Raw genomic sequence first — 27,822 nt, 5'->3', positions numbered from 1 at the left:
GATGTAGGTGGCTACATTTCAGATTCGGTAAATTACAGAATCTGAAATGTAGGAAGCACTCAAGTGAGTGCTTTTCACCTGTAAGGACTCGTTATTTACCACCAACTATAAGTTGGTGGTAAATAACGAATACCTTTGAAAATGCAAATCTGTGCATTTTCAACTGTGCCATGTGGCAGACATACATGCCCTTAGGGCATGTATGTGTGCCACGTCTGCACACAAGCACGATTCAGGGGTGCAGCAGGGTGTCAAAGTGACACCCTGGCACCCTTGAATGTTTCCCCCATTTTACCGAATCTGTATTTACCGATTCAGTAATTGCCATTCATTCCTTTGGGCCTCCAGGCCCATAGGAATGAATGGCAATTACCGAATCGGTAAATACCGATTCGGTAAATACCGAATCTTACAGATTCGGTAATTTTTTCCCAAAAATGTATCTACATCCCATTTACCTATTCTTAAATACAGAATCGGTAAAATTCGGTATTTAAGAATATGTAAATTGGGATTACCTACATCTGGCCCATTGCCACTGCCGGAGCTGCGAATGACCGTACCAACAAGACTACTAACCACCAAACTCCTACAAGTGTGACAATTCAGACTATTGCAGCCATACAAGGTAATAATCATTTTTAATGTATATTGAATGATTAAGCAACTGTTGTTGTGCTCATCTCAAAATTAGACAACAGCGCCACCATGTGGTAAGCTGTCACTAGAGTTGGTGCTGAGAATTAAGGGCCAAGCACGGGAAACTACCCGATCAAATTAAGCACTGCATATCCCGCTAATATGTCCCCATGGATTAGCAGTGCAGGGGCAGAGCTATGCCTAAGGACCCTCGGGTACAGCATTATAGGCAGATGGTGCCTCCTGCTACGCTACTCATGGCGCCCTCCAAAAAGTGAATCACCCTTCGCCTTCATCCCTCACAAGAAGCTGAGCCTCAGGCACCCAGTTATGTCTGCACCACCACAAACAACTCTTAATCATTGGTAGTCAGGGAGCTACTGCAGCATGCAGGGCAGCGTCCCAGTCAAGCTGAGGTGCTACAGGGAACGCCCTGTCGAGCAACTAGACCCATCTCCTGCCAAAAGAAGCCCCTAACAAGCCCACCCTGCAGTGCGAGGCTGCCAGAGTAAACAAGGAAATGTTTACACCATGATTATAGAAGGCATTCCAGCTTGTTCTGTGCCACACACTGCAGAGTAACTATATTAAAATGATTCCTTTTAGGGAAAACTCTCAAATTCCATTACCTGAATGTCCTTAGAAGAAGGTGCGAGGTTGTACATCCACTGTACTTGGTCAGGAGGGGGTTGAGGGAAGATGCAATGAAACATGGCACCAAAGTTGAACATAAGCAGGAAAGAAATAAAAACAAGTGCGTGGGCACCATTAAAGAATGCTGCACTTTTGTTTGCGTAGCACTTTTTGCCCTAAGTGGATGGGTATGCCCAGATGTGGGTCCCTTGCTCGCTGTGCCACTGGATTCAAGCTAGCCTGGCTGATGAAGGGTAATACCCAGAAATCGGTCTCAGGATGCTTGTTTCCGGTCCAGGGAGGACCTGGCTTGGCAATTCGGTCTGGACTGTTCCCATGAGGCACAGGGTCAGGACTGATTTGCATCTGGCTGGGTCTAAACTGGGGTGGCATGTTGAGCAAAAAAAACGATGGATTTAACACAGATCTCTTGACTGGGGGTGAATGTATGATTTATTCAGCATTCCGTCCATCATTTGTTTGTGTAGCACTTTTCACCCTAAGTGGGATGGGTATGCCCAGACGAGGGTCCCTCTCACACTTTGCCACTGGATTCAAGCTAGCCTGGCTGATGAAGGGTAATACCCAGGAACCGGTCCCAGGATGCTTGTTTCCGGTCCAGGGAGGACCTCGCTTGGCAGTACGGTCTGGACTGTTCCCATGAGGCACAGGGTCAAGAATGATTTGCATATGGCTGTGTCTAAACTGGGGTGGCATGGTGAGCAAAAGAATGATAGATTGAACCCAGATCTCTTGACTGTGGGCGAATGTATGATTTATTCAGCATTCCGTCCATCATTTGTTTGCGTAGCACTTTTAAACACAGCAAATTATTCTGTTCACATAAACATACGCATCAGTATAGAGGAATCACTCCTCTTCCCAAAGGCACACAGATGTGGATGCCTGCTTTTTTCCCTGGGGGCAGCGGAGAGTGTGCAAAGAGCACAGAAGCCCCTTTGGTTTTTTATTACATCTAAATGGCACTAACGGAGCAATGTGATGTTTCCTCCAGTTAAGGACAGCGCATGCATCATCTGTGTACAACTCGAGCAACCCACTATGGGATGTTTACCACATTTTGGAGAAAGTGGCAGCGAGAACCTACTAAAGGATTGTCTAAATTAACTGCAAATACCACACTGCATAGCGGCGAAAATCAGGAGGCGGGACGTATGAACACTATGAAATGAACGATCACACTGCCTCTCCCTATAGGCCATTTCCCAAGATGAAGGGTGCGGTGACGCCCGAAACGCGTTGTAACTTTGATGGCGATTCCTGCCCGAGTTTAAGATTTTAAATGTGCTGCTGGAGGAAAAGTTAATAAAGTACACGGATTCGTGAGGGCCTCCAAGCTTTAGGTGTCTCCTTCATTTGGATGGTTATATATATATATATATATATATATATATATATATATATATATATATATATATATATTCCTTGCACCAACTTTCACATCCAAAGAAGGAAGCTCGAGCCTCAGATTCGTTTTTGACTATTTTGTTTAAATAAAACCATCACGCATATGAATCTGAGGCTCTAGCTTCCTTCTTTGGATGTGAAAGTTGGTGCAAGGAATTATTGAGGATCGCCTCCTCACTCGAGCCCTCCGCCATCAAGAGGCTGGGGGACCGGCGAACTTTGTTTGATATATATATGTATATATATATGTATATATATATATGTATATATATATATATGTTTTTTTGTTGCAGATTTATATAGTGCCACCTGAACCCGAAGGTATTGCAACACCAGTTATGTTACACAAGGACACATTCATTTTTGCTAGTCACGGGGAGATTAAGTGGTTTGCCCAGAATCACATAAAGCTGATACCACGCCGAGGCTCGAACTTGTTCCTGCGCTCCAAAGTCGGCAGCTCTGACCATAAGGCCGCATCCTTTCCCCCTTATATGTCTTCGATCTGCAACTATGCAAATTTGTTGTTCACAGACTGTCTCTTCTATGGCACTTTTAAATTGTTTTAAACATTTATGAAATAGACCCTCTCCGACCGGCTAATTGTAGCTCCCTTGTTTCATTCAGAGTAGAGGATTTTTATTTCTTAAAAAAACAACAATTTAACTCTGAATGGACCTTCCTAGTATGTTCCGTGGGAGGGTCTGGAAAAGTCAGACTTTGAGACCATGAATGGGAAGGTCATGATACGTCTCTCTCAAGCCCATCTTCTATAGTGCAGTAATATACTTGTCAAAATACGATTAAAAAATAGTCAATTTAACCTTTTTTTTACGAATTATTCTTTCTTACTCTATGCCCCTTTCTTCAGTTGTTATTGTTATTGTTAATTGAGATTTATATAGCGCTAAATCACCGCCAGTTCTCTTAGCGCTCGGAACATGGGGGGAAGACGGCTTGCTACATGGGTGGTAAAAGGAAATAGATCTAAAGAGAGTTGCTCTGCATTTAATACTTCTCTAAATAGGACAGTTTTGAGTAGTTTCCGAAAGTGGAGCAGGTTGGATTCTTTACGAAGCTGGTCAGGTAACTTGTTCCAGATCTGAGGAACCAGTATTGTAAAAGATCTCCCAACTTTGGAGGAAAGTTTGTACCGCGGGCATGACAGAAATTGTGCCTCGGAGGATCGCAATGAGCGTCCCGGAGTATAAACCTCCAGGCTTTCTTTTATGTAAACAGGGGCTAGACCATATATAGCTTTGTGAGCTATGCAGAGGCTCTTAAATTTCACTCTCTGTTTTATAGGGAGCCAGTGCAGGTCAGAGAAGGGAGGCGGCTCACTCAGAGACTGTTGACTGGGACACCATGATTTTCCAGAGCTGCTGTCTGTGACTTGGCCAGCCTGCACATGCAATCTGAAGGACAGATGCCTGTAACTATGCATTGAGTGCATTCCTTAGGTTATGACTACAGAAATGGACCGGCCAGCATTCTTTTGAGTGATTACCAGTGGTCTCAGCAAGACTCCTCAACATAAAATTGTACAACTTGACAGTAAAAAATAAAAAAAACGAATCTTTGAAGATTTTGCGAGAGACAGCATTGTTCCCTGAAGTCTGACCTGAACTGTTGGAGAGTGTTCCAAGCATGGTGTGTCTTTGATTCTTGTGTCATCTGTAAAGACATCACTGGAAGTCCAAAGGGAACAGATTTCGAGATATCTACCTCTTAATGTTGTTGGTACCGAAACTTACCTCTGCAGTTCATGCTTCTTTCATGATGTTTCACTTGGATAGGCGTATCTGATAGAATTTCTTCCCTCTCGTCTCACTCTACATTTAAACAAGCGTTTGCAATACAATAGGTTTCGTATTTGAGAAAGTTTAAGCCATTGTCATTTACAATGCCAATAGCTAAAACTCTTGTAAATGCGAGACGTATTCAAAGAAGTATCCAACATTGTCCCAGCTGCTCGGAAAGTGAAAGCACGCATGGCACGCTGAATGTTCCAGGAACGCATGTCGTGCCTGCAGTAGGAGAAACTCAAGAAAATAGTGCTTACAGACTTAAAAAGACGTACCGTGTAACAACCGAAGTAAAAGAGCCAGTGGGAGGTTACAAATGAAGACAAGGCGGTACTAAGGAGGTGCTAAAAAGCCTATTAACGAATCAGAAGTCAGCATTTATGAAGGACAATGACAACAGCCAATGACAAATATGGGCAGAGAGAAGGCGGGGTTTTTATTCCATACTCCAATACAGCATACAGCAGAGCAGCGCATGCGCTGCCCAGGCTCGACCTAAAAAATAATTCCCAGTCCTTTCTCAAAGCATACAAAGCATTGTTTTTGGTTCAACACCTTTGAATCCTTTCCACCCTAAATTAAAGGATCTTCCAACTTTTTACTTTTCCGGGGTCACAGGACACTTCTGACTCTTAGACTGGACTTACTTCATGGGCCACTGACACATGAGTAAGATCTGTTGTGGTACAAAACGCGAGGACATTTGTAGACTACATAGATCTACTCTTCCATGGTTGGTGGTGTGTATATTAGTAAATGTGGCATTTAAGTAAATTCATTAAAGCTTCGATAGTCTGAAGATGTCAAAACATGTTTCAGGACCTCTGATATTGTTTCCATTCATTCCGAGGTTGTGAAACTGCTCCCAGCATTCCTTCAGCTCCCTAAAGCCAGTAAGTATTAGTAATCTGGGAAACCAATAAACCCTGGAAGCTAGCAAGAACCATATCTATCTAGATATATGATCTATAGGTTGTCCTTTACAAGAGGTTGGCCTCTCATTCCGGAGTGATGCAGAAATCTATACCCTTTTCGCCTGATGCTTGCAACCTAAATTCTATCGAAATCACCGGTTTCAAATAATGTTTCTGTTACATAGATCCATAACTTTAAGAGGCAGAGAGTGTCAATCATTCTTCAACTTTTTATGTTTTTGGGACGGAAAATGCTACAGAGCCACAGGCTCTTTCTTCATTATCTTGAAAATTGTACTACGGTTTGGTACAGAATGAAAAAATGCTCAAATCGTATCCTAAACTGTAAGCTGTTTCTTTCATAGGAGAATGAGGTCTGGAAGAAGTCTTTTCTACCCACTTTAAGGCCAAAATCTTGATAATTATAATACGGTACCATATATCTTACAGATCTTTATTCTAACATATTCTACATCTGAGTTATGAAAGTCTTAACAGCATTTCACACTATGCTCTCACTGTTTCTAATTCCTGTGTTTGAATAATTCAAGACAGGTGTGCACCTTAAATTTCGACCCCAGAATATCAAAGGGACACGATAGTAAGGATTTAAAAAAAAAATTATATATATATATATATATATATATATTACCTACTGGCGGTCGCCAGTAGGTATATATAGTTAGGATTTTTTCTCTATGGGTTTTTTGAAAATTCTATGTCTAATAACTTTGGCGTTTGTGGACGGAATTGGCTGAAATTTTCAGGAAAATGGCACATTTTGTTTCTGAGCAGCCCTTGAAAATTTGGGGGGGGGTTCGTCCAGTGGGGGCCGAGAAAAAAGGGGGGTCCCAAAACGTGTTTTTAACATTGAGTTTTCCATAGGGCGGTTGGCCTCACTTTTAGCCCGAACGGCTGAATGGATTTGCACGAAACTTGGCAAAATTGTAGGGACTGGTAGCCCGATGTGCCTTTTGTAGGTCTCAATATATGTGCTCCAGTGGATTTTGAGAAATTAACGTTTAAAAAAAGATATATATCTGTAACAGCGGACCGGGCAGCGCTCTGGTTCGCGGACTTTTCGCGCAACGGAGCTTTGTGAAGCGAAGCTGATTGGTTCTCCGGCGTCTGTCAACATTCCAAACAGTCCGTAGCGGCCGCCATCTTGTCTCTCGGTAGGTTCGAGAGACAAGAGGAGGCCGAAGCGAAGGGGCAAATGACCATAAGGGGGCATAGTACATTGTCGCTCACCCCCTAGGTTTGATGTGGAGGTTTTAAAAGGGCCCCGCGGGGCAAAAAAAAATAAAAATAATAATAATCGAACAGCTGAATGGATTTGCACGAAACTTGGCAAAATTGTAGGGACTGGTAGCCCGATGTGCCTTTGCTAGATCTCAATATATGTGCTCCAGTGGATTTTGAGAAATTAACGTTCAAAAAAAGGTATATATCTGTAACAGCGCACCGCTTCGCGTACTTTTCGCGTTACGGAGCTTTGCGAAGCGAAGCTGATTGGCTCTCCGGTGTCTGTAAACATTCCAAACAGTCCGTAGCGGCCGCCATCTTGTCTCTCGGTAGGATCGAACAGCTGAATGGATTTGCACGAAACTTGGCAAAATTGTAGGGACTGGTAGCCCGATGTGCCTTTGCTAGGTCTCAATATATGTGCTTCAGTGCATTTTGAGAAATTAACGTTCAGAAACAAGATATATATCTGTAACAGCGCTCCGCTTCGCGGAGATAAAATTATATGTGTATTACCTAGCTGTTGCTAACACCAGTTAGCGACGGCTAGTAGAAGATAGCGACCATCTTGGGCCCCACTTTGCATGTGAGTGATATTTATCACTAATGACATGCAAAGTGGGCATGCCAAGATGTTAGCGACTGGAAACAGTCGCTAACATCGCTATCTCCTATTATCAACTTTTGGAAATATTCGAGATAAGGGCGAATATCTCTAAAAGCTACCACCTGCCCTGAGCAGTTCTTAGCCATGTTATCCAATGGGAGGTGGATAACATGGCTAAGAGCATTAGCTCGGTAATGCATGAATATCGCTGAGTTTTCAGCGATATTAATGCATTGCGGTCGTTTTTTATCGTATTTCCGATAAACCTTGATAATAGCAAGGTTTATCTGCGATAATTTCTGACGGTAAAAAAATCGTTGCTAAGCATCGTTAGGGATAAATATCGCTTAACTTTGGTAATATGCCCCAACGTCTGTTAACGTTCGATTCGAAGGAAATCAGGAAGTGTTGAAAAACATTGTCTGCGCCATCTTGTCTTTTTTCAAATGCCACACTTTTGTCGTGCACGGCAGCCATTTTAGATGCCTTGACCAGACCCACTCTGTGCACGCTGTCGATCCTTAGCATGGCTCCCCACCCTCGCAAACATCTCCCCCAGGCAGTGGTCACCCCCGCTCTCTGTCTTATGCATGGGTAATAAACCTCCCCCATCTGCGCTGCTGTTCCCTGAGAATCACACCCTGTGCCCGCCCGACACCTCCCTTTCGCCCTATTCACTACCGCACCCTCTGACACTCCTTTTCCTCTGTGTCCGATTGTCCAGGCTGGTCCTAGGGTATCAGCTAGCCCTGCAGATGTAGTTTATGGCCACAGCTGTAGAGAATCACCCCTCTTCAAAGGAGTTATAGTAGATCAAGGCCCACACTCGATGAGATTCGTCACAGCAGAAGCGTTGCTATTATCTGAAAACCATCCTGTATTGTGATTGGGGAGGGGACCGAGCCTGAAGCGGAAGATTCCAGGGATGACTGTTTGTACATCAAAGTTTTTACAATTATGTGTCACATTAAAAATATATAGCACTCCGACAAAGTAGTAAGATTATAAAACTTTAATAATTTATAAATATATACAAGAAAACAAAAATAGTAATAACATATAAACATTTTTAGGGAAAAACAACGAAGTAGCGGTCGGCTGTGCGAATAGTCCCAACGCAGCACAACGTCCAGATTTCCGGCGTGGGGCGTCGCGGGGGGTGGGTCATCAGTAGCAAACTGTTGTGCGAATAGTTCCAAGGCAGCAGAACGCGTTGAAATCTAGATGACACGAAAGTGATGTCTAGTAAGTTGCCACCCAGCAAATAACGGCATGGGGCGTCGCGGGGGGTGGGTCATCAGTAGCAAACTGTTGCGCGAATAGTTCCAAGGCAGCAGAACGATGGCACCAAGGTGATGTCCAGTAAGTTGCCGCACTGGTTTTGGTATCCTACAATGCTGCTCCGAATAACGGCGTGGAGCGCCCCGGGGGAGGCGGCGTGAACGGGCCTCTCCAGGTGGAGTGTCATCTGTTGTAGTGGGGCGCCCCTTTACCGTTTCAGTTGCCATTCCGTCCGTTTTTGGTCCACTGTGTCAAAAGCCGCAATTCAGCTGAGTTGCGCCCACTCTTGCGGTGCAGCGATAGGCGGCTGTCACAGGACTCTCAAAATGGCGGCAGGCTGTTTCCTTTTTGGGCCTGGTCCACTGAAATGGCCCTGGGACACCTTGGAAATCGGACGCTTGTCTGCTAGGTCTTGGACCTCATTCTCGAAAGCGTCCCCTCCGCCTTGAGAATTCATCAAAAGTTTTGGGGGCTCCGACTCCTGCAGGCTTCTGGTGGGTAGCGGCTGCCATGATTGCTCGCGGAATGACCACGACTGAGCTACGAGATGGTGGTGTTTTTTATGCTGACGCCAGCTTCAGTCTGAAACATTCAGAAACAAGGTGGGGCTTTCATCGTTTGGGGAAAAAAAAAAGTTTTCATCCTATGAAAAGTGTTGTTTTTAGGTCACATGATCAAGCCTTCCATCATTAGGAAACCAAAAGTAAAATGAACCAATGAAAAGTTTTATAAACAAGTCACATGACCTGTTATGCGGCATAGGGTGTAAAATTAGGAGAAAATACGTTGGCACGTGAGGCGGCGTCAGTAGCGGACCGATGTGCGAATAGGCCGAAGGCAACACAACGCGCCAAGATCTGGATGGCACCGAGGTGGTGTCCAGCAAGTTGCAGCACTGGTGTGGCCATCCTACAATGCTGAAAGTCGGCGTGGGGCGCCCCGTTGGCCTGTGAGTTTGCGTCAGTAGCGGACCGATGTGCGAATAGGCCGAAGGCAGCACAACGCGCCAAGATCCGGATGGCACCGAGGTGGTGTCTAGTAAGTTGTCGCACTGGTGTGGCCATCCAACAATGCTGAAAGTCGGCGTGGGGCGCCCCGTTGGCCTGTGAGTTTGCGTCAGTAGCGGACCGATGTGCGAATAGGCCGAAGGCAGCACAACGCGCCAAGATCCGGATGGCACCGAGGTGGTGTCTAGTAAGTTGCCGCACTGGTGTGGCCATCCTACAATGCTGAAAGTCGGCGTGGGGCGCCCCGTTGGCCTGTGAGTTTGCGTCAGTAGCGGACCGATGTGCGAATAGGTCGAAGGCAGCACAACGCGCCAAGATCCGGATGGCACCGAGGTGGTGTCTAGTAAGTTGTCGCACTTCTGTGGCCATCCTACAATGTTGAAAGTCGGCGTGGGGCGCCCCGTTGGCCTGTGAGATGGCGTCAGTAGCGGACCGATGTGCGAATGGGGCCAAAGGCAGCGCAACAATATTTTCTGATTTGAAGACACCACAAGGCGCTGAGATGCCAAGATCCGGATGGCACCGAGGTGGTGTCTAGCAAGTTGTGGCACTGGTGTGGCCATCGTACAATGGTAAAAGTCGGCGTGGGGCGCCCTGTTGGCCTGTGAGATGGTGTCAGTAGCGGACTGATGTGTGAATGGGGCCAAAGGCAGCGCAACAATATTTTCTACTATATTTTCGGAGTAGAAGACACCACAAGGCGCTGAGATGCCAAGATCCGGATGGCACCGAGGTGATGTGTAAGTTGCGGACGGATGTGCGAATGGGGCCAAAGGCAGCTCAACAATATTTTCTGAAGAGAATACACCACAAGGCGCTGAGATGCCAAGATCCGGATGGCACCGAGGTGATGTCTAAGTTGCGGACCGATGTGCGAATGGGGCCAAAGGTAGCGTAACAAGATTTTCTGTATGGAAGATACCACTAGGCGTTGAGATGCCAAGATTCGGATGGCACCGAGGTGATGTCTAGGAAGTTGTGCCACTGGTGTGGCCATCGTACAATGGTAAAAGTCGGCGTGGGGCGCCCTATTGGCCTGTGAGATGGTGTCAGTAGCGGACTGATGTGCGAATGGGGCCAAAGGCAGCGCAACAATATTTTCTGACTGACACCACAAGGCGCTGAGATGCCAAGATCCGGATGGCATCGAGGTGATGTCTAAGTTGCGGACTGATGTGCGAATGGGGCCAAAGGCAGCGTAACAATATTTTCTGTATGGAAGATACCACTAGGCGTTGAGATGCCAAGATTCGGATGGCACCGAGGTGATGTCTAGCAAGTTGGTGTGGTCATCCTACAATGCTGAAACTCGGCGTGGGTCACCCCATTAGCCTGTGAGATGGCGTCAGTAGCGAACCGATGTGCGAATAGGCCGAAGGCAGCACAACGCGCCAAGATCCGGATGTCACCGTGGTGGTTTCATAGTTGAGAGGCACTTCATCTGCAGTGGGGCGCCGAGATCCGGATGGCACCGAGGTGATGTCTAGCAAGTTGCTGTACTTGTGTGGTCATCCTACAATGCTGAAACTCGGCGTGGGTCGCCCCATTAGCCTGTGAGATAGCTGTTCTTTGGATTTGGGCCTGGTCCACTAAAATGGCCCTGGGACACCTAAGAACTCGAACGCTCGATTTTTTTTTCCTTTCCTGTACATGCAAAAAAAGGTAAATGCCCGGTATGTTACACGCTTCATCTGCCACGATGAACTCTCCAGAGGAACCGAAAAAATATATAGTTGTGGTAACTATACCATGCATCGTCATATGGAGAGGTGGCACCAATTAATTATAGTGCTGCATAAAAGAGAGATTTGGAGGAGAACCCCTGACCTGCTAGTACATTCATCAAAGAAGTGGCACTGAGAGCTTCAGAGGCAAGGGAAACGGTCCCAAATATTTAGAAGAACTTTGGAAAGATTAAAATGACATGTTTAGATTGTGGTAAATTAATTTCATGTGGGCAGATGAGTGTTACTCTAATAAATACAGCATATGAACATCATCATAGTCGATGGTTGGTAGAGACATTTTGACTATATCCTGGACCTGCCCGTCCTCGCCCAAAATGGCGCCGGAATAAATGGGACTCGTAACTCCTTGTTGTGTACTGGTTGCAGAACCTTGAAATCACGAGATACGTATGCAGTTTTGAAGCACATGGCGGGCGGGGACGAGAATTGATTGAATATTTCGACATCCCTATTGATATTAAGTTCTGATGTGTTATTGATTACTGTACTGTTGAAAATTCGAATTAACGTCACCCATGGTACTTGCCCGCAAATGTATATCTAGATAATTTTATTGTAACTGGCCCTGTCGTATTTTAATTATAAAATGTACGTCCACCGATTCCGTAACTGTTAGACACCTTAGTTTTTGCAACCTAATGGCCCGCCCGTTACGTTCCTCTACAGTGTAAATGTCTATTCATCATATACGATTACAGTTTGCTCCGTGGCAGGCCCACGTGGTTATAGGCTCGTATTTGTATAATGAAATTTTCACAATAAAGGTTTTTAAAAGAAAACATGGTAGTAGTGTATACATTGGTAAAGTTTTTAATAATAGTCACTGTTTTAGAATCATTAAAAGGCAAGTGAAATAAAGCAGACCAATTACATGAAGGGTAAAAGGTATAATACGAAGGAACGCAGTAAAGATAAATGGTCAAGGGCTGTTGTGTTTTCTATTCCTGCAACATAAAGTGATCGATAAGAATCTCATATTCAGGCGTATCGGCGACTAAGACAGCAGGTCGACCCTCTTTTGCTCAACGGCTCCGTCATGGGACGAAGAAACGCTCTTTTTCTCGAAAAAAGAATATATTTTACTTGCAGGACAGTTGTAAAATTTCCGGGAAAGTACATTAGCCTGGAACATTATAACATATATTTAAGAGAAAATAATGTTCGGAAGTAATTAAAAGCGTAATTTTTAGGTGATATGACCAAGGCTTTCATCATTAGAATAAGAAAAGTAAAATGAACCAATGAAAAGTTTTATTAACAAGTCACATGACTTGTTATGCTTACGTTACGCGCTGCGCGCCCCGGATGACTTCCGGATGCGCTAACGCGGCGCGTCATATGACGCATTACGCGACAACGCAGGTCCAGAATATAGTCAAAATGTCTCCACCAACCAGCGGTCGAAACACAACCCCTTTCAGCAGGCTAAATAGTTCTGTTAAATGACAACAGAAAGGACAGGCAACAAGAACCATCAGTCAAAGAGGGGAGGGCTAGTTCTTCTCTACCGGGTTACATTGGGGCGCTACCGGAACTGATCGAATTGGTAGTCTACAGTGTTTCTGGATGTTTCAGACCGAAGCTGGGGTTAGCATGAGAGCAGCACCATTTCGTAGCTCCGTTGTGGCCATTCCGCAACCAATCATGGCAGCCGCTCTTTATCGTTATTTTGGGCGGGGTGGGTGGCGGAGCCGAGCTGTTTTGCAGCCATCATTGTGTGGAGTTCAGTTCATCTCACTAGTTTTGTATTTGTCATGAGGGGTTGTTCCTAATGTTTCTATTTTAGCGAGGTCAAAAAGAGATCCCATTAGTGGCCTACTGATTTTGCTCGATTCCTTTTCTTTTTTTTTACACGATTTTTCGTTATCTGCAAAGACTAAACAGAGTATTGCGACTCTGTGTTTGTTTGTAAATAGAGAATGAACCAAAGAGAACTAATTCTAAAACAGTAAATACTTGGATAACAATCAATCAAATGGAGAGAGAAGCAGGCACGACGGATTACAACGGGGGCAAAGGCCTGCGTTAACTACCTTTCACTATCTGCAAAGAGAGAGTACTCCTAATAGAAATGAGGGGGGGGGGGGGGCACCATTCAAAGCAGATCAGTGTGCATAAACACGAAAATGTTTTCACTTACCACGTACTTGACATTCGACAGCTTATGATATTTGCTATTAAAAAACCATTGAAATTCACTGAAAAAACCATAGGTTATAGACCATATATAGTTAGGAATTAGCATTTACAAAACCTTGAAAATTCACTGAAAAAACCATAGGTTATAGACCATATATAGTTAGGAATTAGCATTTAAAAAACCTTATTTTACTCACACAAAACCATTGAAATTCCATATATAGTTAGTTGCACTAACTATATATTGCGCACCCGCAATCCACTGCTGATCATGTCACATATTACATCATTCATGACATGGTCAGTGACATCACTGATGACATCACTGATGACATCTCAAATGACATCACTGATGACATCACTGATGACATCTCATTTGACATCATTCTTGTGCTAATACGATAAACCTCTTCAGACTCTAATATAACCTTAGATACACTCAGTGTATACAGACACTCACACACTGCCACTCATCCATGGAGTTACTCACACACCCAGTCAGTCATGCAAAGAAACAATCTCACCTCCATTTCTTCAACTATACAGTTAAACACACCTTACTTATTGAAACATATACTAACACATATTTACTCTCTTATACAATCCCTGATACAAGTTCACAATGATCGATACAACCACTCACTCATTCAGTGGCTCTCATGCACAGTTATTTATATATGCCAACTCTCACATGTACTGTGTTTTACATATGTACTTACTATGACATGTAGCATTGAGATATCCATTCACTCATCAATACACTCATGCACACAGTCAACTGCCCATGTAGCTGTTTCCACATGCACTCTTGAACTCATACACCTAGTGAATAAACTGCTCACACATCTATGCATAGAGTCACACACCTTCCAGCCACCCCCACACAAACTCAATCTCCCATAGAAATACTTGGGCAACCAATTAATAACACATATAGCCTCTCGTATAGCTAATGATCAACACATGCAGCAGTTTACAGAACAACAGACATAATGATGCACAAATTAAGACAGTTTAGTTACTAACCCATGCATTCAGTGAGACACATTTAATCACTCACTCATACAGTCAGTCACGCACCTACTAAATCCTTCATCCAGACACTTATACATCCACTCATTCTTCAATATGTAAGACATATTTTAACTTTACAGAAACATACAGTCACTGGATGTTGTCATCAGTGATGTCATCAGTGATGTCATTTGAGATGTCATCAGTGATGTCATCAGTGATGTCACTGACCATGTCATGAATGATGTAATATGTGACATGATCAGCAGTGGATTGCGGGTGCGCAATATATAGTTAGTGCGACTAACTATATATGGAATTTCAATGGTTTTGTGTGAGTAAAATAAGGTTTTTTAAATGCTAATTCCTAACTATATATGGTCTATAACCTATGGTTTTTTCAGTGAATATATATATATATATATATATATACATACAAAAAAGGAGCGAACTCTGGGTAGTTCTCAAGTTTAGGTGGAAAACAGCTCCTGTTAGAGCACTTTCAACACCAGGGACACTCTAGATCTGCTCACCTCAAATGTCTGTTTTTCTCTCCTTCTTTTCTGCATAATTTACATCACTCTATGCCTGAAAGGGTTTTGTTTTGACTTATACTGGGTGCTATACCTCTCCGAAGAGCTCTAATTAGGGCGAAACACTGTGTCAGGGGTTGCTTTTATTCATTTCAGGTTGGCTTGAGTTGGTATTTTACCAATTCAAAGCTGTGATACTGTGCCTGGAGTGATAAATGGCTTTTGTCATTTTACAGCTCGGCCGGGACAGCACTGTGCTAGTCCTATGCTTAAAGATTTTGCTGTAGAAATGGCAAAAGACTTTGTCCTTTTCTATCTCGGCATGGATGGCACTGTGCTAATCCTATGCTTAAAGACTTTGCTAGAAAAACAGACATTTGAAGTGAGCAGATCTAGAGTGTCGCTGGTGTTGAGAGTGCTCTAGCAGGAGCTCTTTCCTACCTAAACTTGAGAACTACCAAGAGTTCTCTCCTTATTTTTTGCATAATTTATGTGTCACTCTATGCCTGAAAGGGTTTTGTTTTGATATATATATATATATCTTCTTCTGCTCTGTTTTTTTGTTTTTCTAACTTACAGTGACAAACAGAAAGGTGATATTTATGGCAACATGTTCATTTTTTGCCCTCCTTTGATAATGATACTAAAGTTAGAATCTTTCTACACGTTTATACATGTTCTGAGCTACTGCAGTTTTTTTAATGACTTGTATTAAACTGATTCAAATATCTGTTTTCTACAAATATCAACCAGCTTTTTAGATGTTTAATTTAACCGTGGGCGGAGCTGGCGCAGCGGGACTATGCGGAGGTCCACAGAGTTGGGAACAAACTTTGGGAACTCTGCTCCGCCACCTGCCTCCACCCCCCCGCCTCCACCCCCCTATTAACAAATAATTAGACATTAATTCAAACTAAAACAAAAAACACTTACCTGTACTGCGGCGTCCCTGGGCTGCCCTACTCCTCTTCCTCGCTGTCTCTGGGTGATCATTGCGAAAACTGCGCATGCACATTTCCTGCGAGAAATGCGCATGCGCATGAGTGCATGCGCAGTTTTCGCAATGATCACCCAGAGACGGCGAGGAAGTAGAGGAGGGCAGCCCGGGGACGTCGCAGTACAGGTAAGTGTTTTTTGCCTTCGTTTTAATTAATGTCTAATTAATTGTTAATAGGGGGGTGGAGGCGGGGTTGGCCAACTCCGCTCCACTGCGGAGTGTGCAGAGATTTGCCGAATCCGCATTGTCCGCGGGTGGAGCAGAGTTCTCCGCCCGCGCCTAGTTTAATTGTGCGCTAGTGATTCCACTTTTGTTCTTCATATTCGCTAACATAATCTCTTTTTCATATGAAAGAGCTATGCAACAAGGATTTAAGTGGTTTGTCAGAAAGTTGTTGGTGTGACTGTGTATTAAATGGGATAAAGTACCCCCTGCTGTACATAACCTTGAAGTTCCCAACCTTATAAAAGAACTCCGCCATTGATTGTGTTCCCCTATATGGTCATTGAACTCCTTTGTGATTTGCAATATCCTTATAAAGTTCGGCAGGGAGTACTTTATCGTATTTATTATTAATATTGATATTAAGATGAGCACTATATGAAACATCTTAGGAGGACTTGTCTCTGGGGTTCACAGGCTTTTTATCCACCCAGTGTCTGATGAAGCATTAGCAGTTGCCAGTTTCTATTCTTTCAAGCAGGACTAGCAGTCAGATTTTAATGATTCAATTGTAGTTTCCCAAGAGAGCCAGGGTTGGACTGGGACAGAAAATAGGCCATGGCACCAAAATGAAAGTGGCCCCATTAGTTAGCTAAAATGAGTGGTCAACGTTTGCAAATTGGGGCAGTGTTGAACTTCTAAAGACACGCTTTATAGGTGTTTTGCACTGTATGGAAGACTGCATGGGTTTGTGCTTGCTTCAATCAATGTTTGTTTTAATATCAGTAAAAACAACAGAGGAACTGACCTAGCAGACCATAAAATAGGCCCATAAACAGCCAAAAACAGGCCCATGCGCTAACTTGTCAGACCAGCCCATCGGGCACTGCCTGGTTGCCCTGTAGGTCAGTCCATCCCTGAAAGTAGTCCAGTTTTGAGTTTGGGTCTGTCCATGCAGATGTGATAGGTGAATTGTGGGCATTCCCCATTCAGACCCTACAGATCTTGGTGGGAAAATGCAAACATCTTGTGGCCACAGCAGGGACTTCAATTCTCACTCATTGCAAGGTTCCACTCAAAGCAGACTTGATGTCACACCTGGTGAAAAGGCCTGTTAATGAACTCTAAATGCAACTGTTTTCAGAGCTCTGTTGTGGGTATAAAGCAACTATGGTGAGCTGTGGAGGGTCAGAAGGTGATCCTTCGTCAGAGGTGTTCCAGAACCTTCATTTGATGGTCAGAAGCCACTTTGGGTATTTCAGAGTGCAACTTGCTACTTTTTGTAGTTCCTGAGTCTACTTTAGTGAGGTCTTGGTGTTGTTCTGTTCATTTTACATTTTTTGTTTACTTTTGTTATCATCCTAGTGATGTCACTTTCAGTTTTATGGTTGACTTCAGTAGTTGTGGCGTCACTTGCTCTGATGTACTTCCGTTATGCAAACACGCCCTCACTTTCATGATTTTACAAAAATTATAGAGCTCTTTGGCAGCTCGTAGCTCTAAAGGCGCAGCGACCAAGCCAGCATCCTACCCACCCAGCCTCATTCTGAAACTGCACTTAATCCAAACACTTAAAACCTAATCTGTTCTCGTGTTATGTACATTAAAAGAATAACCGGCAAAGTCCAGAGCCCATCACCCCTCCCTTTGCACACGTTCTACAGCAGGGGTCGTAACCAGTTCAGCCACTTCAACCTCTTGTGGGTTGAGGCTGACCATGGCATCTCTCTCGGGGCCACAACAGTTATAGGGATAAATGTAGGCATGGCTGCGTTATGACTTTAAAGCACACTTGCCCCGCCGAAAGGTGCTCAGCTTCCCTTCTCTAGCAAACTACTACTAAAAAGTTCAGCCATCCCAGCACCAGCCTCATTACTCTCGAGTGGGGCAGGGAGGGAGAGTCGAGGGTAAACAAACCCCCTCGGACATTTAATTAACAGCATTTTTGTGCTCCATATTTCAGATCAAGCTGAGGCAGGACGAGGAGAAGAGGCAGCTGTGCTCTCTGCGTGACCAGCTGAAGCCCGCTCTGCAGCTCGAGCCCAAAGAGGTAGGACCCTGCCTGGCACCGTCCCCTGTGCCCCGGAGGGGGGCTGACATGCCTACTGCACGCGTACGGACGTGGGTCCTTGTGCTGCACGGATCGGGTCCCCTGTGGTGCACGGAGGCGATCCCTCGTCATGCATGGATGTAGGCCTCGGTGATGTGCAGGGGGTGCCCCTATTACTACAAGGATGTGCACCCCTGTGATGGGTGGATATGGAGCCTTGGGGTGCACGGAGGTGGGCCCCTTTGATGCCCAGGCTTGGGGTGTTGTAATGCACAGATGTGAGTACTGCTGGAATGTGGACACTTGTGATGCACAGAGGCTGGCGGGTGGGCCATAGTGATGGACAGATGTGGGCACCTCACGGTGCACAGATGTGGGCACCTTGTGATGTACAGAGGTAGGCTCTTTTAATGCCCAAATGTGTGCCCCTGTGAAGCATGGACGTGGGCTCCTCTAATGCACAGATGTGTGCCCCTGTGATGCATGGAGGTGGGCTCTTGTAATGCACAGATGTGTGCCTCTGTGATGCATGGAGGTGAGGCCTTGTAATGCACGGAGGTGGGCTCTTGTGATGCACAGGGGTGGGCTCTTGTAATGCACATATGTGTGCCCCTGTAATGCGTGGAGGTAAGACCTTGTGATGCACGAAGGTGGGCTCTTGTGATGCACAGGGGTGAGCTCTTGTAATGCACATATGTGTGCCCCTGTGATGCGTGGAGGTGAGACCTTGTGATGCACGGAGGTGGGACCTTGTGATGCATGGAGGTGGGCTCTTGTAATGCACATATGTGTGCCTCTGTGATGCACATATGTGTGCCCCTGTGATGCATGGAGGTGGGCTCTTGTGATGCATGGAGATGGGCTCTTGTGATGCACATGTGTGTGCCCCTGTGATGCGTGGAGGTGAGGCCTTGTAATGCACGGAGGTGGGCTCTTGTGATGCACAGGGGTGGGCTCTTGTAATGCACATATGTGTGCCCCTGTAATGCGTGGAGGTAAGACCTTGTGATGCACGAAGGTGGGCTCTTGTGATGCACAGGGGTGAGCTCTTGTAATGCACATATGTGTGCCCCTGTGATGCGTGGAGGTGAGACCTTGTGATGCAGGGAGGTGTGACCTTGTGATGCACATATGTGTGCATGGAGGTGGGCTCTTGTGATGCATGGAGATGGGCTCTTGTAATGTACATATATGTGCCCCTGTGAAGCATGGAGGTAAGACCTTGTGATAGACGGAGGTGGGCTCTTGTGATGCACGGAGGTGGGCTCTTGTAATGCGCATATGTGTGCCCCTGTGATGCGTGGAGGTGAGGCCTTATGATGCACGGAGGTGTGCCCTTCTGATGCATATATGTGTGCCCTTGTGATGCATGGAGGTGGGACCTTGTGATGCACATATGTGTACCCTTATGATGCATGGAGGTGGCACCTTGTGATGCATGGAGATGGGCACTTGTAATGCACATATGTGTGCCCCCGTGAGGCATGGTGGTAGGACCTTGTGCTGCACGGAGGTGGGACCTTGTGATGCACATGTATGTGCCCCTGTGATGCATGGAGGTGGGACCTTGTGATGCACGGAGGTGGGACCTTGTGATGTTTGGAGGCGGGACCTTGTGATGCACATACATGCGTGGAGTTGGCCTAGTAGGCCATTTGTCTAGAGAATAATAGACGAGGACACAAAAACTATTAATGCATGAACGGTGATGGGGCTCCAAATGCAAAGGTGGAGATTGATACTGCCCTGATTTATGCGTTTCTCCTCTAAGGACGCATGTGCACCTACTGTATGGATGTGTTCACTCCTAGTGCATGGGTGTGTTCACCTTGAGGAGCGTCATGGAACCCCCACTTTACACCTTGAGGGGTGCGGGAGTGGGTGGCAGTGTGTAATATATTACTGCCATCCAAACAGAAGTCAAAAATAGCGCTGCAGGAGAACAGTCTGGAGCTGAGGGGTGGCGGGTACAAACTGAACAAAGGGGCATGGAAAGGAAGAAGAGAGGATTATGGGAGAAGTATGGAGCGGTCGATCGGTGAATGGATGGGTGGAGAGAATGATGGAAGAACTGATGGAGAGACGGATGGATCCACGGTGAAAAGTAAGGATGGAGGCAAGTGCGGAGGGATGACAGAAAAAGTATGGATGGTGAGAAGGATATGTAAAGATATAGAAGGATGGCTAGAGAGAAGGAAGGGTTGATGGAGAAGGGAGGGTACAGATATGGAAGGGTGGATGAGGAGAGGGAATGTGGATGAGAGAAGGAAGGGTGGATGAGAGAAGGAAGGGTGGATGGAGAGAAGGATTTTTATGACGGGTGGATAGGAAGGGTGGATGGAGAGGAATGATGACAATATAGAGAAGAGTGGGTGCAGATATGGAAGGGTGGATGAGGAGAGGGAATGTGGATGAGAGAAGGAAGGGTGGATGAGAGAAGGAAGGGTGGATGGAGAGAAGGATTTTTATGACGGGTGGATAGGAAGGGTGGATGGAGAGGAATGATGACAATATAGAGAAGAGTGGGTGCAGATATGGAAGGGTGGATGAGGAGAGGGAAGGGTGGATGAGAGCAGGATGATATTGAAGGGTGGATGGAGAGTAGGAAGGGTGGATAGAGAGTAGGAAGGGTGGATTGAGAAGGGTGGGTGCAGATATGGAAGGGTGGGTGAGGAGAGGGAATGTGGATGAGAGAAGGAAGGGTGGATGAGAGAAGGAAGGGTGGATGGATAGAAGGATGTTATTGAAGGGTGGATAGAGAGTAGGAAGGGTGGATGGAGAGGATTGATGACAATATAGAGAAGGGTGGGTGGATGGAGAAGTGTGGGTGCAGATATGGAAGGGTGGATGAGGAGAGGGAAGGGTGGATGAGAGCAGGATGATATTGAAGGGTGGATAGAGAGTAGGAAGGGTGGATTGAGAAGGGTGGGTGCAGATATGGAAGGGTGGGTGAGGAGAGGGAATGTGGATGAGAGATGGAAGGGTGGATGAGAGAAGGAAGGATGGATAAGAGAAGGAAGGGTGGATGAGAGAAGGAAGGGTGGATTGAGAAAAGGATGACATTGAAGGGTGGATAGAGAGAAGGAAGGGTGGATGAGAGAAGGAAGGGTGAATAGAGAGTAGGAAGGGTGGATGGAGAGGATTGATGACAATATAGAGAAGGGTGGGTGGATGGAGAAGTGTGGGTGCAGATATAGATGGGTGGATGAGGAGAGGGGGAAGGGGGGATGAGAGAAGAAAGGGTGGATGGAAAGAAGGATGAGATTGATGGGTGGATAGAGTAGGAAGGGTGGATGGAGAAGGGTGGGTACAAATATGGAAGGGTGGATGGGGAGAAGGAAAGGTGGATGAGAGAAGTATGGATGGATGGAGAAGGGTGGGTAAAGATATGGAAGGGTGGATGAGAGAAGGAAGGGTTGATGGAGAGAAGGATGACATTGAAGGGTGGCTAGAAAGTAGGAAGGGTGGATGGAGAAGGGTGGGTCCAGATGTGGAAGGGTGGATGGGGAGAGGGAAGGGTGGATGAGAGAAGGAAGTATGGATGGAGACGGGTGGGTACAGATATGGAAGGTGGATAGAGTATGAAGGGTGGATGGAGAGAAGGCTTGTTAAAACAATATAAAAGGATGGATAGAGAGAAGGGTGGATGGAGGGAAGGATGTGTAAATATATGGAAGGATGGCTAGAGAGAAGGATGGATGGAGGGAGAGAAGGATGGCACGCTCATTGAGAATTGAAGTGTAAATGCAGTATTTAGACACTTTGTTTTTAAACTTTTCTCACGAAGTAACGTGTGTTGGGTTTAGTAGCCTCAGTGACTCAGAGGCATTGAGGGTATGGTTCAGAGCAGGGGGTATTTTTTTTTTCTGGCAACGCCATTAAGTACTTTGCCTGGATGCATGCACGTCTGTTGTACGGATCTGTGCATTTCTATCGCATGAATTCAGTTCTCCTTATGAATGGATGTGTGCTCTCCTATTTTGTGACTGTATATGTTCATTTCCAGGTCATGAATATGAGCACTTTTATTCTATGAATATGCGCACTTCTAACACACGAAAGTGTGCTCGTATTTTATAACTATGTGCACTTTTATTGTAATGATTTGTGCACTTTTGCCATATGAATGTATGCACTTTTTGTTCTTGGATATGCGCCTTGACAGTAATTGGATATGAGTGATATTGATGCAGAGATGTGTGCACTTCTATTGTGCAGATGTTTGGACATCTAATGCATGTATGTGACCACTTACAGTTAATAACTGCATGCACACCTGGTGTACAACCCTGTGGATTTCTAGTATATGAATGTGTGCACTTCCACTGTCTAGAATTGTGCACTTCTAGTTTACGGATGTGTGCACAGCGGCCATAAGGATGTTGTCCCATCTAATGCTCAGATGTTGCGCGACTCTCGTTTATGGTTATGTGCACTTTCGTTATATGAATTTGTACAATACTTGTTCTGTATGTGTGCATCTATTCTGCATGGGTGGGTGCCCTAGGTGTGTGGATGTGTGCACTGCTGATTCTTCATGGACATGGGCCCCTGCCTGTAACGTCTGCATGTGAAGTGTTATAGAACATGGATCCTTAATACGAGGAGCAGCACTTTAAGTTCAAAGGTGGGGGACATCTTACACATGGACTTGTGCTTCCTGGGCATGGATGTGGGCACTTGTAGAGCTCCTCCTACATAGGCGTTTGCGCATCTGGTGCATCGGTGTGGGAATGAGCACTTGGGACCCTCAAGAGCATGGGTTTGGGCCTTGGAGAAGGTGCATGGGTCTAGGTGCTTATATTGAGTGGACTTGGACATTTCAACTACATGAATGTGAGCACATGTACTACATGATTGTGAGCACTTGGGGTGAATAGATGTCGGCAAGGCGGGCATGTGCACGCGTGGCGGAAAGCCCGGGCTTCCAGGCATGCTGCCACAACCTCATCAAGCATTGCATGCCTTCAGCAGTCAATGATGGTCTAATCTCATTTCTTTCCTTCTTCTGCTCCTGTTGCTGCACAAAGTCCAGAAGAGTAAGTGGGTCAGCCTCGTGGAGCACTTACCATGTCTTTGTTTACATTGTCCATATTGCCCCTAGTGTGCATTAGTTCTGAAAATAAATGGCCCAGAGGAGATTTTGCTAGCAGCTGCTTTTTTAGTATATTCTTGCATCATCACCTAGATGTTTTCGCACTCCCCTGCTTTCTAGAGTGTCCCCTGCTAGTAGGATGGTAGTATTAAGGAATCCCTGGGATTGGAGGATGGACCAGCAGGTCATGTGCTTACCCAGAGCAATGGATGGTGCCTAGCCTTGAAGATTTTACATGATGTAAACAATGGGTTGTGTATGTTGCACAATATGACAGCAGTGCTCAGTTAGGCTATAAAAAGTGCAGGAACCCAAAGGGTTTCTTAAAGGCCTGCTTCCACCTCGTGCCTCTTACTTTCACCACCCCACTATTCCCATCTCTTTATCTCAATCTTGCAGGTTCCTTCTCATTCCTGCCTTCTCCCTTTCTAACAGATTTCTTATGTTTCTCACACCCGTTCTTTCACTCCTTTCTGCCATTTTCTCTCTTGCTCTGGGTCAAATTCAGATGATAAAAAATAAGTGCCAGTACTCACCAGCTGCAATCACTAGACACTCTATTATAAAAGAAAATAAGAAGGCACTGATAAAATAGATAAATACATGTGATATATAAATCTTAGCGCTTCACAAGAAATATAGATAAAAAATGATCCTCGTGAGCAGATGAATTAATTTAAACATTAAGGGCAGACTCCTATTTGATACTTTATTAAATTATTTTAATGACCTTAAGAAGTGATCATTGATTGTGAAACGTGTGCATGTGTAATTAATTACGAATTAGGAATGAATCTTTTCTAATAACGACGATTTGACATCTGTATATCACTTGTCTAATTGATATGCCCTCTGAACGTATAAGTCTACAAACAGAAAACCCTTTATTTCCCTGTATATTTTTGTTTTTATATGTGGGAAATTGTGAATTCTTTCTTTCCAGACTCATTTTGAGTGCTGTTGATTTTGACTGGCAGGTCAATTCCTGCACAGATTCACAGGTATGTGTCTATAAGCCTACAAACAGAAACCCTCTATTTCCCTGTATATTTTTGTTTTTATATGTGGAAAATGGATAATTCTTTCTTTCCAGACTCATTTTGAGTGCTGTTGATTTTGACTGCCAGGTTAATTCCTGTACAGATTCACAGGCATGGGCCTGAGGAAAAAAGAGAATGTCAGTGCTCTTTCATGTAGATTCAAGGCCGATAAAGCGCTATTTGATGAATAGAAACCCACAATTTGGTTTAGTCATCCAATCGATACATTTAAATAACACAAAGCACATTAAGCTCCACAAGCAGGACAGGGAGTGGTTACGTTTTCAAACCATGAAGGTTTATTAAAGGTTAAAAGGTTTACAGAATTAAAATCATCACATTGGGGTTAATCAAATAATCAAGATATGAATGCATTTAATAATTTTGAAGCTCGATTAATCAGTCACATAAGTAAAAGAGCAAATTAGTTTGAATGTTTTCAAAAGGAAAAAAAGTTGTTAGTAGTTCTCCCATGAAGAGGGCACCCTACTCTGCTCTAAGCTGTCCCGGAAAGAGACAAAGCATCTTCCGGAAAGGTTCGGCCATACAGATACAATAACGGGCTCAGTAGTTTCTCAGGATACTAAACCGAGATACATTGGACCAGCCTGTACAGGCGCACAGTAGCAGCCAATTAAAACATTCTGAAGCTATCACTTGAAGGCAAACAATCCACATGGGAAAGAAAGCAAAGACCCATCATGTTCATTCATTGTCAGTTCAGGGTCTCCTAGGAATAAAACACACAAATGACATAAAACACGATGGCTTTCAAACGTTAGCCACACAAAAAAATGGCCTACATTAGCTGTAGCCAATTTAAACATGAATAATACACAATAGATAGCATTTGCGTGTTCACATGTTAATCGCGACATAATTCCAAACATTTCATGTGTAAAATAACACTATCAAGAACAAGGCTTTCGAATGAAATGTAAAAAGCTGTAGTTATGTATATTTGTGCCTAAATGCTTATGATTGTATGTGTGTATACTGATGTCTAATGTATGTCTTCCTGTAGTGTTATAGCCCACCAGGCAGCCACGTACGAGTCTGTGTTTATTTGTTACTTAATGAGGAATATATACTATTTGGAGGTGTATTTTTCACAAATAGTGGAGCAAATATAGAAACATGCAGAAAACTGAGCAGAAAATAAGATGGAAAATGCAGACAGAAGGTTGGAAAATAAATACTATAAAACCAGGAAATGTATCCAAATTATCTGTCACCTGTGCTCTATACTTCTGCAATGGTGACAAAAATACAGTGGTGTAGCAAGGGGAGCGGGGGGAGGGTGTTCCGCGAGTTTTGAGGGCGGTGGCCTACCCCCACCCCCGCTTGTAGCTGCGGGGAGGCAAAAGCAGAAATCGGTCACCAGCACCCCCCTGCTCTTACAGCCGCTCTGGGGTGGCAAAGGCTGGGACCACCACGGGCGGCAAAAGGCCTAGCTATGCCACTGCAAACCAAATAGACTCAGCATCACGTGTATCTGACCAGCACTTGAGTTGATTGATTGTGTTGCTTTATGGGTAAACACAGCATCCACATACCCTGGTGAAGTTGGAAGACTGCCAATTGTACATATTCGTAAACAGGACAGTTTGTTTGTCATTCAAATGATCAGAACCGTGTTTTGTTGGCTTGTTTGATAAGTCCTATGTTGGTGAAGTTGGTACTTCCATATTTTCTTCTGTGCTTCAGAATTCACGTTATCCCTTCCTGCGTCGAAGCCCGACACCCACACACCCCCATGCCCAGGTAACAAGCGTCTTTAATATGTCTTTCTTTCTTGTTTTGTGTCAGGATTCCATAAGCAAACAGCTGGCATACAGCATGCACCAACTGCAGGGGAACAAACAATATGGGACCGAGAAATCCGGATACCTGTGCAAAAAGAGTGATGGGTAAGTGTGCTGCAGTGCACCAAGAGAATCTACAGTGCATGTGGTGGGTCATATTGTCTTTTAGAAAAAGTTATGGGGATTGTTGGTGAAAAGGGTAATTAAAAACAGCCAAGAACTGATGCTTCAAATAATTTGTGCACCAGTGCTTAATTTGAGCCAGTGGTTTCCATTGATGCACACTGTCACTTATTTCACAAGGTTGGGACTATGGATTTCTGACTTTGCAGGTGGTAGTCCCAATATGAATTGTTCAACTTGAGAATTAAATTAATCCTGTACCCCGCTGGATGGCTGCCGGCCTGGTATATCTTCCAAGGATGGCCCCCGCTGTCCAGTCTGGCTGAATGCATAGCATCATGTTAGTCATAATGTCATTCATGCCTGTTACGTTTCCATGAAATCCTGATCAACCACTAACTTGTATTCCCTATTGCCAATTCGTCCCTGAGTCTGCTGCACACTATACCTGCCTGAGGCAAAGCCTCTCATTGGATAATAAAAGCTGGGGGCTGGCTCATGGTTGAGTTAGAGACAACGAAGGTTGGGAGAGCACAGGCCGAACTTGGTGGTGACGGCACGTGAGGAAGAACAAACCAAATTAAAGACTTTGCGGTCACTACCCTTGACATGCTCGAAGTAGCAATGGCCAAAGCACAACTTTCAAGCTTCATGGAGTCACCCCTTGTATTGATGGGCAGTTTCTGAGCACTCTAATTGCTGAGCGTGCCTGAGTTCAGGTGGCCGCAACAGCCACAATCGCTGGCAGAATTACTGCTGGGGGTCAGTACTTATGCTGTAGCGGGCAGGACAATTTGAGCAGTGGTTTCTGGACCAAACTAATTTAAGGCAGCATCACCAGTGACATGACCAATGACCTGCTGTGACCAGTGTTTCTCTCTGGCAGTTGCCTGTTCAGTAATGAAAGCAATGGGTTCACATCTAACTGTATCTCAAGCGCCATGTGTGCTCTTGGCTTCTTCCCTGGGTTACCTGTGAAAATTGCTGACAGTTTCTACCTTGATTTACCGAGGTGAGACCGCACACTTTGCCATGCTGCTACCTCTTCTTTATGATATAATCAGTCCAAAAGAGTAAATGATTCGAGAAGAATAATGGTAAATATCCCCCATGTAGATCAGGGAGTGAAGCACTTGCCTTTGAAATACCAGTGATTTGTAAGTCCCACGTTCAAATCCTAGCAAGGCTGATCCACCATTACGTCCATTACAAAGTTGGCGAATGAAGTAATATTGGATAATTGTTTACTTGCAGTGTTTAGAACTATGGTATGAGGGATTTTTTGGACTTTGAAAAAGTGTGCAGGGATTTGTTATGCCTACTGGTATGTTCTTGGAAAAACAGGTACATGTGCCTTTTATATCAGACCTGGGCGTAGTTCGCAGAGTTTTGCTACGCGAAATTCTGTGAAGTTACAAAAAAACTTAGCGAAGTTCCGCGAGTGGCGGAGTGCATTGCGAACTGCAGTTTGTGATGGTATTCCTGCCACTCGGGTAGAAATTCTACCTGAGTAGCAGCTCGCGCTTGCAAAAATACCATTCTTCGTGAAAACTCAGC

At 44.8% G+C, this 27,822-nt stretch overlaps 1 protein-coding gene across 1 annotated transcript in view; it reads left to right on the top strand.

The window, feature by feature from the left end:
* The window catches only part of LOC144768499 (arf-GAP with SH3 domain, ANK repeat and PH domain-containing protein 1-like), a 1,182,076-nt gene that overhangs the window by 513,376 nt on the left and 640,878 nt on the right, over positions 1–27,822 (top strand). The window contains exons 9-10 of the mRNA XM_078652209.1: positions 18,116–18,202; positions 26,147–26,247. Of these exons, the coding sequence (XP_078508335.1) occupies positions 18,116–18,202; positions 26,147–26,247 (188 nt within the window). The remainder of the gene's footprint in view (positions 1–18,115; positions 18,203–26,146; positions 26,248–27,822) is intronic.

This window comes from Lissotriton helveticus, chromosome 7 (assembly GCF_964261635.1).
Source record: "Lissotriton helveticus chromosome 7, aLisHel1.1, whole genome shotgun sequence".
NCBI classification, from domain to species: domain Eukaryota; kingdom Metazoa; phylum Chordata; class Amphibia; order Caudata; family Salamandridae; genus Lissotriton; species Lissotriton helveticus.
Note: the sequence above shows the minus strand (reverse complement) of the source record. Positions and strands in the feature narration are given on the sequence as shown.